The 12,612-nt window shown below is 43.9% G+C and overlaps 1 protein-coding gene across 4 annotated transcripts in view; it reads right to left on the reverse strand.

Moving 5' to 3' along the window:
- The window catches only part of CTNND2 (catenin delta 2), a 921,118-nt gene that overhangs the window by 757,990 nt on the left and 150,516 nt on the right, over positions 1-12,612 (reverse strand). For all 4 annotated transcript variants that reach the window (XM_082258174.1, XM_082258173.1, XM_082258172.1 and 1 more), the window contains exon 4: positions 11,839-11,873. In XM_082258174.1, the coding sequence (XP_082114300.1) occupies positions 11,839-11,873 (35 nt within the window). The remainder of the gene's footprint in view (positions 1-11,838; positions 11,874-12,612) is intronic.

The following is a 12,612-nucleotide window of genomic DNA, read 5'->3' on the forward strand; positions in this document are numbered from 1 at the left end:
CAGTCCACACCAAATAGGGGTCCAAATCACAACGTTTAAGGTAACTGTATTCAAATACAGTGTACTTGTATATGTCCCCTGTAGTGTCTCATGACAGGGCTAAGGGGTGGCTGCTGGAGTAGCCAGGACTGGTGAACGGAAGATTGGGTCGATATCAGGACCAACAAACCTAACGCTCCTCGCAGTCCGGTATCCCGTAGGGACTCGGCTACGGGATACCGGACTGCGAGGAGCGTTAGGTTTGTTGGTCCTGATATCGACCCAATCTTCCGTTCACCAGTCCTGGCTACTCCAGCAGCCACCCCTTAGCCCTGTCATGAGACACTACAGGGGACATATACAAGTACACTGTATTTGAATACAGTTACCTTAAACGTTGTGATTTGGACCCCTATTTGGTGTGGACTGCTCCCATGTCCGCCGGGGGGGTACTAGTTCCAGTCGTGATCCCCTAGGTCTCCAGTTGCTTTTAGAACCGGCTATACAGTAGCATTGTTGATATACATACCCACGTTATTTGCCCCTGAGGAAGCGGTCACCCGCGAAACATGTCGGGCTGGGTTTGGGTTTAGACACCCAGGTCCATCACACCAGACCCACCAGTCTTACCATCTCTGGCAAAGGTCTGCAGTGGACAGCGTGTTCTACACCCACCCTCCGTGGATATTTGGCTCTCCCAAAGCCTGTATATTGTATGTACTACCCAATTGCTCTGTATGCTGTAATATTATTAGTGTTTTGTCAACACGATAATAGTTACTTTTAATGTTCTTCTTCTTTATTTTTGGTGTTGTATCAATAAAATTCGTGTATTTTTACATATATGTGGATTCTCTGCTATTTGTCTCGATGACAGTATCCCTTTAAAAGTCCCCTTGGCCTATCCATTTTCCTTTTCTACATTGCCTCTAACAGTTTTCTTTTTCAGAATTGGGATTGGTGAGATAATGCAACATGATTCCTATAATCACTGATCACCTTCTGTGAATTCCAAAGTGCTCAGTAATGAACAAGTGTTATGCTGGGTGGCAGGTGATTAGAGGACTGAAGACTATATTTCATCTCTCTCCAGCTCATCAGTCTATTTAGACTTCTAATGTTTCCTCTAAGGAGACCTGGTATTCCTACTGTTTCCACTGTTGCCAGGGCAATTGTCACACCAGGAGGACAGTGACAGCACTTAATCAAAAAAAAAAAAAATGTTAAAATATATACACATATTATAGCCACACACACATAACTTACACATGCGCATAATTATGATGCACATATGTATATTAAACACCTAGTGCACATACATTACATATCCCACACAATTTAGACCTTTAGACTAAAATGTAGCCAGGTGTTACCACATATGCATTAACACACGTTGCGTCATTTATTAACATATTTTGCATTAAAATTGACTGAGGTGAAAAATAGGCCTCACTTAACCATTTTTAATGAGAAACTGACAGCAAAACTATCCAATACAATGCCCAAATTTTAAAAAAATGGTCCACAGCTTTTCTAAGGGCCCAGCACCGTTTGCTTTATTGGCTACATTGAACCCAGAGCTGATCCAGGAGAGACAGCCCTATGGGGTAAGGGGTGGTGTGAAGAAGAGAATGGCAGAAGGGTTTGCGGTTAACTTGACCTCCTTAGACTCAGATGCACTCACCCCCCCCCCACCCCCACCCCCTCTTTGTCTTGTCTGTCATGCTCCAGCTCTTCCTACATGTTAAAGCATACAACAAATCTGATTCACTGTATCAGTAGCTAGTTAGCCTCATGTAGACAATTTGTCTATATTGTCTTCCTCTGCAGTCGCTTTAATACTTTAACATACCAGATTATTTCACATAATTTTATATGAAGCAATGACAGAACCATGTCCTACTGATTGCCTGTATGCTATGTAATCCTTTGAAATTAAATTTATTGAATTGAAAAACAAAACAAAACTGCACATTCATTTTAAATGTCCTTTCAAGGCAAAACTTAGATGGCAAAGCACCACAGCACATGCCATGTGTGTTGTAGAGTGCTACAGTAAAGGTACACTGCCCATTTCTATATTGGTGCTTCGGGGTGCCTTTCCAAATTGATGGCACTACGGTGTACACAATTTAACAGCAATGCACAATTCTAAATACCGTAGAGTGAGCAGTAAGACCTTCTTCAGATACTGTATGGCTAGTGAATTACTATGTGTTATTGTATTGCCCATTCGGGGAAAAGTAACAGTGTCTGTAAAAAAGCTCACTATTACTCATCTTTCTGATGATCCTCTTTTACCCCTGCCTCTAGTTTAGCTGGTGCAACATACACAGTGCTTCTGAGTATAGAGGACCACGCAACCCTCCAGAATGGGCAAAAAATAGTGTATCCTTAACATGCAGAATTTTGTATATTAATGTCCACTGTATTAAGGTAGCCTATTTATTTCAAATAAAGTGCCAGCATATCACAACACACAATAAATCAGACATAAATATATTTTTTTTTTAACACAGTGCAGCACAGCACACTGATGTTTCTACAACGCTAGCAAGATGCATTGGGGTGTCATCAAAATGAATGGCACTGCAAATCACCACACTGCAGATTTTGTGTTACTGAAAGGCAAAAATGTAAAGCCATCCTCAACATTTTTTGCGCAAGTTTCACAGCTTTATATGCCTTTGATTTTTGCAAAATGTACAATACAATATATCTGTTACTTATCAATTCAATACAGTTTATTTTTTACGTATAGTAGGAATTTGAGAATTTATGTTGTGTTTGTGTGTGTTAATTATGATTTTAGTGCAGTGTTTTTCAACCTTTTTTCAGCCAAGGCACCCTTTAGAATCACAAACAATCCCTGGGCACACCAATCTAGGGGCTCGTTCGCAACAGGAGGTGCATCTGAGCTCACGCACTTTTTTGCGTGTTCCCCTTCTAGAACAACTCCACCAAATCCCCCCCTCCTAACACAACCCCACCATATTCCCCCTTGTAGCACAACCCTCCACCCAAATCATCCTCCCAGCACAAACCCCCTCTCTTAGCACAAACCCCCAAATCCTCCCTCCTAGCACAACCCCACCAAATTCCCAATCCTAGCAACACCCCTGACCCAAATCATCCTCCCAGCACTATCCCCCGTATCCCAGCACAAACTACCCCTCCTAGCATAACCCCCCCACCCCCACCCAATTCCCCATCCCAGCAAAACTCCCCCCCTCCTAGCACAACCCCACCAACCTCCCACCCAAATTATCCTCCCAGCACTAACCCCTCTCTTAGCACAAACCCCCAAATCCTCCCTCATAGCACAACCCCACCAAATTCCCAATCCTAGCAACACCCCTGACCCAAATCATCCTCCCAGCACTAGCCCCCGTCTCCCTGCACAAACCACCCCTCCTAGCACAACCCCCCCCATCCAATTCCCCATCCCGACACAACCCCCCCCCCAATACAACCCCCCCCCACCCAAATCCCCCTCCTAGCACAAACCCCCCTCCTGGCACAACCCCCCACCCCCACCAAAATTCCCCTCCCAGCACAAACCCACCCTCCTAATACAACCCCCAACACCCAACTCCCCCTCCCAGCACAAACCACTCAAATCCCTGCTCCCAGCACAACCCCCCCCCCCCCACCTGTTCCCAAATTCCTCACATAGCACAATCACCCCCCAAATCCCCACTCTTCCTTACAGTAATGACAGTAGCTAAGAGGGGAGAGAGCCAGGAGAAGGTGTGGGTTGTGCTTTCTATCCCCCCAGCTCCTCTCCTTCCTGAGATCTGACCAATCCTCTGTTAATTATTAACATGAGGGAGAGGACACGGTAACTCCTGTTTACAGAGGAGGCAGAGAGCTGTGCCTGCACCTCCCCCACTCTCTGCTCCTCTCTGTACTGGCAGGACGCGGTTGGGCGGCCAGCTCATCTTTTTCTTTTGCGGGCAAGAGCACAGAGAGGAACAGAGCGAGGAAGCTGCGGGCACGGCTCTCTGCCTACTCTGTACACAGAAGTTAACCATGTGAACTCCCTCCTGTAGCATAGGAGCTACCAGAGGATCGCTCAGATCAGGCTGTTGGCGTGGCATCCCTAAGGACTCATCGCACCCCAACGCGCCGCGGCAACCCGGTTATGAAACCCTGTTTAAGAGCATGCAAAATTATAAAGCATATCAAATGTTTAAACTGAGAAAATGTATAATTTTAAGAAAAAAAAAAGTTAATTTTGAAAATGGTTGCAGCAACACGTTGGAAAAGGGCCATGTTGGTTTACCACGGCGTAGGATCCCCTCTTCTTTTAACAACACTCTGTAAAAGTCTGGAAACTGATAAGACCAGTTAGTTGCTGGAGTTTTGGGAGAGAAATATTGTCCAATTTTTAACTGATATAGGACTCTAAGGCTCCATGTACACGGGACGTTAGAAAAAACGTCCTGCAAAGCTATTTCTGATGCCGGGAAAAAGCAGCTGTTAAACGTGCTTTCAGTAGCTTTTTCCATTTGCGTTATTGCACGTTTGGCCACGTTGCTTTTAGCAGCGTTTTTCTGCCTCCATTCAAAATCAATGGTTCCCTATGGGAGCCTATTGATTTGAATGGAAGTCGCACCGCAAGTCGGATCCGACTTGCGGCGCGACCTGCACTGTGAGAATCTTGAGGGGGAACTCCACGCCAAAAATGGGAAAAAAACTGCGTTTAGGTCCCCCCCAGGTTCCAAACCAGGCCCTTCGGGTCCGGTATGGAATTTGAGGGTAGCCCCACGCCGAAAAATTGGCGTGGGGTCCCCCCCAAAATCCATACCAGACCCTTATCTGAGCATGCAGCCCGGCAGGCCAGGAAAGGGGAGGGGACGAGCGAGCGGCCCCACCCCCCCTGGACCACACCAGGCCACATGCCCTCAACATGGGGGGGTGTTGGTGCTTTGGGGCAGGGGGAGCTCTGCACCCCCCACCTCAAAGCACCTTTCCCCCATGTTGATGAGGACAAGGGCCTCATCCCCACCACCCTGGCCGGTGGTTGTGGGGGTCTGCAGGCAGGGGGCTCATTGGAATCTGAAAGCCCCCTTTAACAAGGGGGCCCCCCAGATCCCGGACCCCCTCCCTATGTGAATGGGTATGGGGTACACTGTACCCCTACTCATTCACCACATAAAAGGCAGTGTATGGAAATAACGACAGGAGACGTTTTGGAAAGTTTATTAAAAATCTTCATCCGGCTCTTCTTGTGTTCTCCGGGATCTTCTGCTCTTTTGCTGTCCGCTCTTCTGCTCTTTTGCTGTCCGCTCTTTTTGTGTTCTCCTCTCCGGGGTCTTCTGCTCTTTTGCTGTCCTCTCTTCTTTTCTTCTCCTCTCCGGTCTTCTGCTCTTTTGCTGTCGGCTCTTCTTCTTCCTCCGGTCCTCCTCCGACGACGTCTCCGGTGATTATGCCATTCTCCGGTCTCTGCAGCTTATTATATAGCCATTAGGGGCGTATCTTTATATTTGAGATACTGACTCTCTCAGATGCTCTTTTTTAGGCCAATTCACGTAATAGGTTGCAAAGTGTTCTTCCAGCTCTTCCTTGTTAGTACCACTTACTTTGCCAGCTTTTTGTTGCCCTGTCCCAACTATTTTGAGATGTGTTGCAGCCATCTATTTCAAAATGACCCTAATCTTTTTCTTAAAATGGTACATTAGCTTTATTTGATATGTTTTATATTTTGCATTGTGAGTAAATATTGGGTTTATGAAGTTTGAAAATCATTGCATTCGGTTTTTATGTATTATTATTAATATAATTATACAGGATTTATATAACATAGTGGTTTAGGGCAAACAGTACAGTTACAATACAATTCAATACAGGAGGAATATGTAGGAATTTTATTTGGAATTGGCAAAAAAAAATGGCAAAAAAGTGAAAAGTAGTGAAAATGGTATGAAAATCTGAGGTGAAAAAGGGGAGGCAGCGAAAGGGTTTATGGACAGATCTCTTACAGTGACTCACAGATTTCCCGGGACAATCCCGCATTATGATTTAACCGCTTGCCGACCGCCGCACGACTATTTACGGCGGCGGTCAGCCCCTCACAGGCAAAGTGACGTAGTACTACGTCGCTCGCCTGTGAGGCTCTAGGGGGCGAGCGCGCGCCGCTGGAGGCGCGCTCCCGCCCCCGCTTGTCCCCTAAGCAGTCCGCGCGAGTGACCGGCGGACCCGATGTCCGCCGGTTACTCGCGATCTCCCTGCGGAGAGGGAGAAAGGCAGGCGGCTAATGTAAACAAAGCCACCTGTCATTCTCCCGTGTAAGAACAGAGATCATGCGGTCCTGCTATGCAGGATCGCATGTCTCTGTTGTTACACCACTAGCCACACCCCTTTACAGTTAGAAGCACGCCCCTAGGGACACACTTAACCCCTTGATCACAAATAAAGTTAACCCCTTCCCTGCCAGTGTCATTTTTACAGTAACAGTGCATATGTATTGCACTGATTACTGTAGTAATGTCACTGGTAACCCCAAAAGTGTCAAAAATGTCAGTCAAGGGTCCGATCTGTCCGCCAAAATGTCGCAGTCCCGCAAAAAAAATCGCAGATCGCCTCCATTACTCGTTAAAAAAAAAAACACCAAAAATGATAGAAATCTTTCCCTTAGTTAGTAAACTGAATAACTTTTGCGCAAACCAATCAAATTACGCTTATTGCGATTTTTTTTTACCAAACATATGTAGCAGAAAACAAATTGGACAAAAATGTTAAAAAAATTAGATTTTTACATTTTTTGGGGGGAATTTCATATAAAAAAATGTGAAAAATATTGTTATTTTTTCAAAATTTACGCTCTTTTTTGTTTATAGCGCAAAAAGTAAAAATCGCACAGGTGATCAAATACCACGAAAAGAAAGCTCTGTTTGTGGGAAAAAAAGGACGTCAATTTAATTTGGGTACAGCTTCGCACGACCGCGCAATTGTCCGTTAAATTCACTTAGTGCCGAATCGCAAAATAGGGCCTGGTCAGGAAGGGGGTAAAATCTTGCGGGGTTTAAGTGGTTAAGTCACAGAAAATTAAGGCTGAATCTTGGGCAGCAGAGCTCTGTGCCGGAATCAGTCCTGGCACTTGGCTCCAGTAACTTGCCCCACATCTTCACATCTCTTGCATGTTACCTGGTGCCACAGTCGGCAGTTGAATCTCTTTATGGCAGCTGGTTTCTCTTCCTCCCGGATGCCTATCACACTAATTCACAGCAGAGCAGACTAAAGCTGCCTACTCCTCCTTGGCTATGACCTTTTCAAGTCAAAGTTAAAAAAACATGTACACTTGGAGGAGGGGGGGATATGTGCTGGGGCACTTTTGGATGGGAGAGGACTTGTGCTAGAAGTGGGGGTTGGATTTGAAATTTGACCCCCCGTCCCTCTTCAGCACAAGCCCTCTGCCCTCCCAAAGTGCCCCCCCAGCACATATCCGAACCCCCACCCCCTCCTTCTAGCAAAAGTCCTCTCTTCTTTCAAAGTGCCCCTTAGCACATATTCTCTTACTCCTCAAATAATCCTGGCTTCCCCAGTGGGGATGATTGTGGCCTTTGGGACCCCTTGGCACCCTAAAAGAGATGCAGGGGAATTGCCCAGGTTGCCCACACTAGTGCCCTCCTGCCAGGCAGGTTAGTGGAGTCAAGTGCTGGTACTAGTTCTGGCACTGGGCTTCAGGACTCATTCCAGATTTGTTGGACACTGAGATTTTGTTCAAACCTCTTAAACAGACAGTTGAGAAGTATTGATTTGTACTAGAAGGGGGGAGAGGATTTGGATGTTTGGAGTGTTTGGGGGGGGGGGCATGCTGGTGTGGGGGATGTGGGAGAAAGAGGATTTGTGCTGGAGAAGATGGGGGGAGAGTATCTGTCCATAATGTGGGGAGGTTGTGCTGGAAGGGGGGGGGGGCTTCTGGGGAGAGAATTTGTGCTGGTAGGGGGATTTGGGCGGGGGATGTGCTGTAGGGGAGGTATTTGGGGATGGGATATTTGTGCTGGGGTGAGGAGTTTTGCTGGGGGGGGGGGTTTCAGGGACAGGGTTTGTGGGAAAAGGATTCACACTGGGAGGAGGAGGACTTAAACTGAAATGGGGTTTTCAGGGGGGAGGTTGGGGAATCTGTGCTTGAAGGGGGGGGATTTTAGCTGAGAGAATAAATTTGGAGAGGATTTATAGGAGAATCAGGTGGGGAAGGGTTTGTATTGGAATGGGGGGGGTGTGCTGGGGGAGAGGATTTGGGGATGGAAGAGGATTTATTCTGAAAGGGGTGATTTCGGGGAGAAGGAAGATTTGTGCTGGGAGTGGAAGAGGATTTGTGTTTGTAAGTGTAATTGAAGGGTTGAGGGATAAGTCCTGGGATGAGGAGGAAGGGGGAATTGTGCTGGAACTGGGGATTTGGGGATAGTGGAATAGGGCATGTGCTAAGAAAGGGGAAAGAAGATCTGTTTGGGGGAGGGGGGGTGGGGTGATTGTTCTGTCAGATTGAGGATTTGTGCTGTGGGGAAAAGCATGCAGATAGTGCTTTTTTTTTTTTTTTTTTGAGGGGAAGGAGTGGGAATTCTTGCTGAAAGGGTAATGTGAGGAAGAGTACTGCTTGCGGAGGGGAGTACACTTGTACACTTGTACTCTTTGTGTTTTACTCAAAAAACAACTTGTTTTTTAAAATATGCAAAATAAAACCTACCGTATTTTCCGGCATATAAGACGACTGGGCGTATAAGACGACCACCCTATTACATGATCTTATACTTAGGTTACCTTGGAGATATTATACTCGGCGTACAAGACGACCTCCCATTTTTGGGGGATTTTTTTGAGGTTCAAAAGTAGTCTTATACGCCAGAAAATACAGTATTTATCTGTGTGTATTTAAGAAAAAATATTTTACTGGAATGAGTGGGAATGCTGCAGGAAACAATGATTATCTTTAGAATACATTATGGCCCTAAAGCTGGGTGCACACAGATTAAAAAATCGTCCGCTCCTAATCTGTGTGTAGCCCTCTCAGTTCAACATAAGTCAATCTTTAGATCAGCTTCTGTCGAATGGTCCTGTTGGAAAACCCTCTCTTATCAGGGGGTTTCAGCGAATTAGCTGCAGCGCTAACCAGTATATTCTGACAGCGGGCAGTCCCCCCTTTTAAAAATATAATAGCACAGTGGGGAGGATTCCTGCATCCTCTTAGCCTATGTTTGTGGGTAAATGAAAGAACTGAACTGTATATACCCAGCTTAAGAATTACATGATAGTCACCCAAAAGAAAACCCTATCCCATTGATATTCAGAATATTCCATATGAGAGAAGCTACTTTGAAAAAATGTAACCTTAAATGCAAATGTGGCTTACTATTGAATTGCAAGTAACAAATGACATTTTGGCGTTGATTTGCTAAAACTGGTGAGTAAAAATATGGTGCAGCTGTGCATGGTAGCCAAGCAGCTTCTAACTTCAGCTGGTTCAATTAAGTCTTGATGAAAAAGACTGGAAGCTGATTGGATACTATGCAGAGCTGCACCAGATTTTGCACTCTCCTCAACTCCTATGTGTACTAACTTCATTTTTAACCACTTTACCGCTGCTCACTAGAGCTCTACTGCGGCAAAGTGGCTCTTGTAGGTCTGACGACGTAGACCTACGTCGCCAGACACTCCCCTTTCTCGGCGGCGCGTATCTGGCGACGTAGGTCTACGTCGTCAGACCTACAAGGTCTGACGACGTATGACCACGCAATTGTCAGTTAAAGTCGCACAGTGCCGAATCGCAAAAAGTGTCCCAGACGTAAGACAGCAAAATCCTCCGGTGGTAAATAGAGATGTACCGAACGGTTCGCCGGCGAACGGTTCCCGGCGAACTTCGAACGTTCGCGTTCGCCGCTGCGGGCGAACATATGCGATGTTCGGTCCGCCTCCTATACATTATCATTGAGGCAAACTTTGACCCTTAACATCACAGTCAGCAGACACATTCCAGGCCAATCAGCATACCTCCCTCCCACACCCTCCCACCTCCTATAAATAAGCAAGGGCAGCATCCATTTTAGATCATTTCTGTGTTACTGAGAGCAGGGGAAGTGCTGGTGCTGCTGCTGTTATAGCTGGGGACAGTTCCCGGTCTTGTTAGCCAGTGTTCTTGGTACACTCCTGCTGTAAGGACAGCACCCCAAAAAGCCCTTCCTAGGGCTGGTATTTGAGTTTTTTTTGGATATATATATATATATATATATATATATATATATTGTCCCCAAAAGCCCTTTTGAGGGCTGGTATTTGTGTAATTTTTTCTGTTCTGTGATATATATATATATATATCTATTGTCCCCAAAAGCCCTTTTGAGGGCTGGTATTTGTGTAATTTTTTTTGTTCTGTGATATATATATATATATATATATATATATATATATATATATATATATATATATATATATATTGTCCCCAAAAGCCCCTTTGAGGGCTGGTATTTGAGTATTTTTTTAATATATATATATATATATATATATATATATATATATATGTAGCATGTCCAGAATCAGAAAAAAAAGATCATATAGGTGTAAAAGGGGTTCCCACCATCCCTGCTCTACTGAAAAATTGTCTTTTTTTCTGGTTCTGGACATGCTACAGAGCTGAAACTTCACAGGTACACTTTTTAGACCCCCTAGACACTAAATCACACAAAAAAAACTTCTTAAAAATTGTCTTTTTTGATAGAGAGCCAATTATTGGAAAAAAAAAAAAAAAACTTAACAAAAAAAAAATTTCTTTGGATTTATTGTCTGGGGGTCTAAAAAGTGTACCTGTGAAGTTTCAGCTCTGCAGCATGTCCAGAACCAGGAAAAAAAGATCATATAGGTGTAAAAGGGGTTCCCACCATCCCTGCTCTACTGAAAAATTATCTTTTTTTCTGGTTCTGGACATGCTACAGAGCTGAAACTTCACAGGTACACTTTTTAGACCCCCTAGACACTATATCACACAAAAAAAAGTTCTTAAAAATTGTCATTTTTGATAGAGAGCCAATTATTGGAAAAAAAAAAAAAACTTAACAAAAAAAAAATTTCTTTGGATTTATTGTCTGGGGGGTCTAAAAAGTGTACCTGTGAAGTTTCATCTCTGTAGCATGTCCAGAACCAGAAAAAAAATAGAATCAGGGTCAGGGCTAAGGTTAGGGTTATTTTTAGTGCTTAGGGTTAGAGTTAGAGGGGTAGGGGTAGGGCTACTAACTCTAACCCTAAGTATCTCACCGTAACCCTAACCCTAGCCCCTAACACTAAACCTAACCCTAACCCTCTAACCATAACCCTAACCCTCTAACCTTAACCCTAACTCTCTAAGCCTAGCCGTAAAAATAACCCTAACCCTAACCCTAGCCCTAACCCTAACCCTAACCCTAGCCCTAACCCTAGCCCTAACCCTAACCCTAGCCCTAACCCTAATTCGTATTTTTTTCTGGTTCCGGACATGCTACAGAGCTGAAACTTCACAGGTACACTTTTTAGACCCCCCAGATTTTTTTTTATTTTTTTTTAATTTTTCCAATAATTGGCTCTCTATCAAAAAATTAAAATTTTTAAGAACTTTTTTTTTGTGTGATCCCTCTCCGGCATGCCACAGTCCAGGTGTTTGTCCCCTTGAAACAACTTTTCCATTACTATTGTGGCCAGAAAGAGTCCCTGTGGGTTTTAAAATTCGCCTGCCTATTAAAGTCTATGGCGGTTCGCAAATTTTATGTTCGCGACATCACTAGTGGTAAAGTGGTTAATCTAATTAGATTTATATTTGAAGCAGTTGTAAGAAAAATATGGTAGCAACTTTATAATTTTATTTCTAAAGTTATATGTCAAGAATTTTACCTTGTGTTTGCCAGCGGAACTGCTCATCCATTGAGCTGAGAAAAAAAAAAAAACAACAAAATATTAAAAATATATAAAATTGTCAAATCATTTAACATAAATATACGTTTTGTAAAATATGAAACTCTGCACCTAATGTACATGTTTAATGTACATTCAAGGATGCCATTTAAAGGTAGAATCAAATATACTGTTATGAGTGACATAAATATGGAGTTTGGTCACTATATTTGTTAAATAATAAACTCTACACTCAATGAACATGTTTCAGGTACATTCAAGGACACCACTGTATAGTTGACAATAATATAGGCGATGAATGTGGGAAGGCTTTTTTTTTCTGATTCTTTTCTTCTCTGGGATCCTTATTTTATTTTCTCTCCCAAGTCATTGTTCTACAGAATCTACACGTTTCCCTCCCTTAACTCTAGCTCCTCCCAAGCCGTAGCACCTTATGTACAGTCTCTACTCTGATTAACACTTGCTACCATTTCCCCTCATGAACCTCTACAGCTTGAAATTTACGTCCCTCAAGAAGCATCAGGAATTTTACTCCAAACACCCTGTTATCAAATTTAATAACTAAATGTCTTAAGTGTTGAGGGACATCTCCCTCTGGATCAACTGTGGGTATAGGATTGTGTATATAGGATTGTGTACATTTTGTCTCCCTTCTATTTGTTAAACTGGATGGACTTGTGTCTTTTTTCAACCAGTCTAACTATGTAACATGTTACTCAATCCCTGTCATATGTGCCTTCATGCTCTTTATAT

Source organism: Pelophylax lessonae (genome assembly GCF_965119305.1).
Source record: "Pelophylax lessonae genome assembly, chromosome: 5".
Classification (NCBI taxonomy): Eukaryota; Metazoa; Chordata; class Amphibia; order Anura; family Ranidae; genus Pelophylax; species Pelophylax lessonae.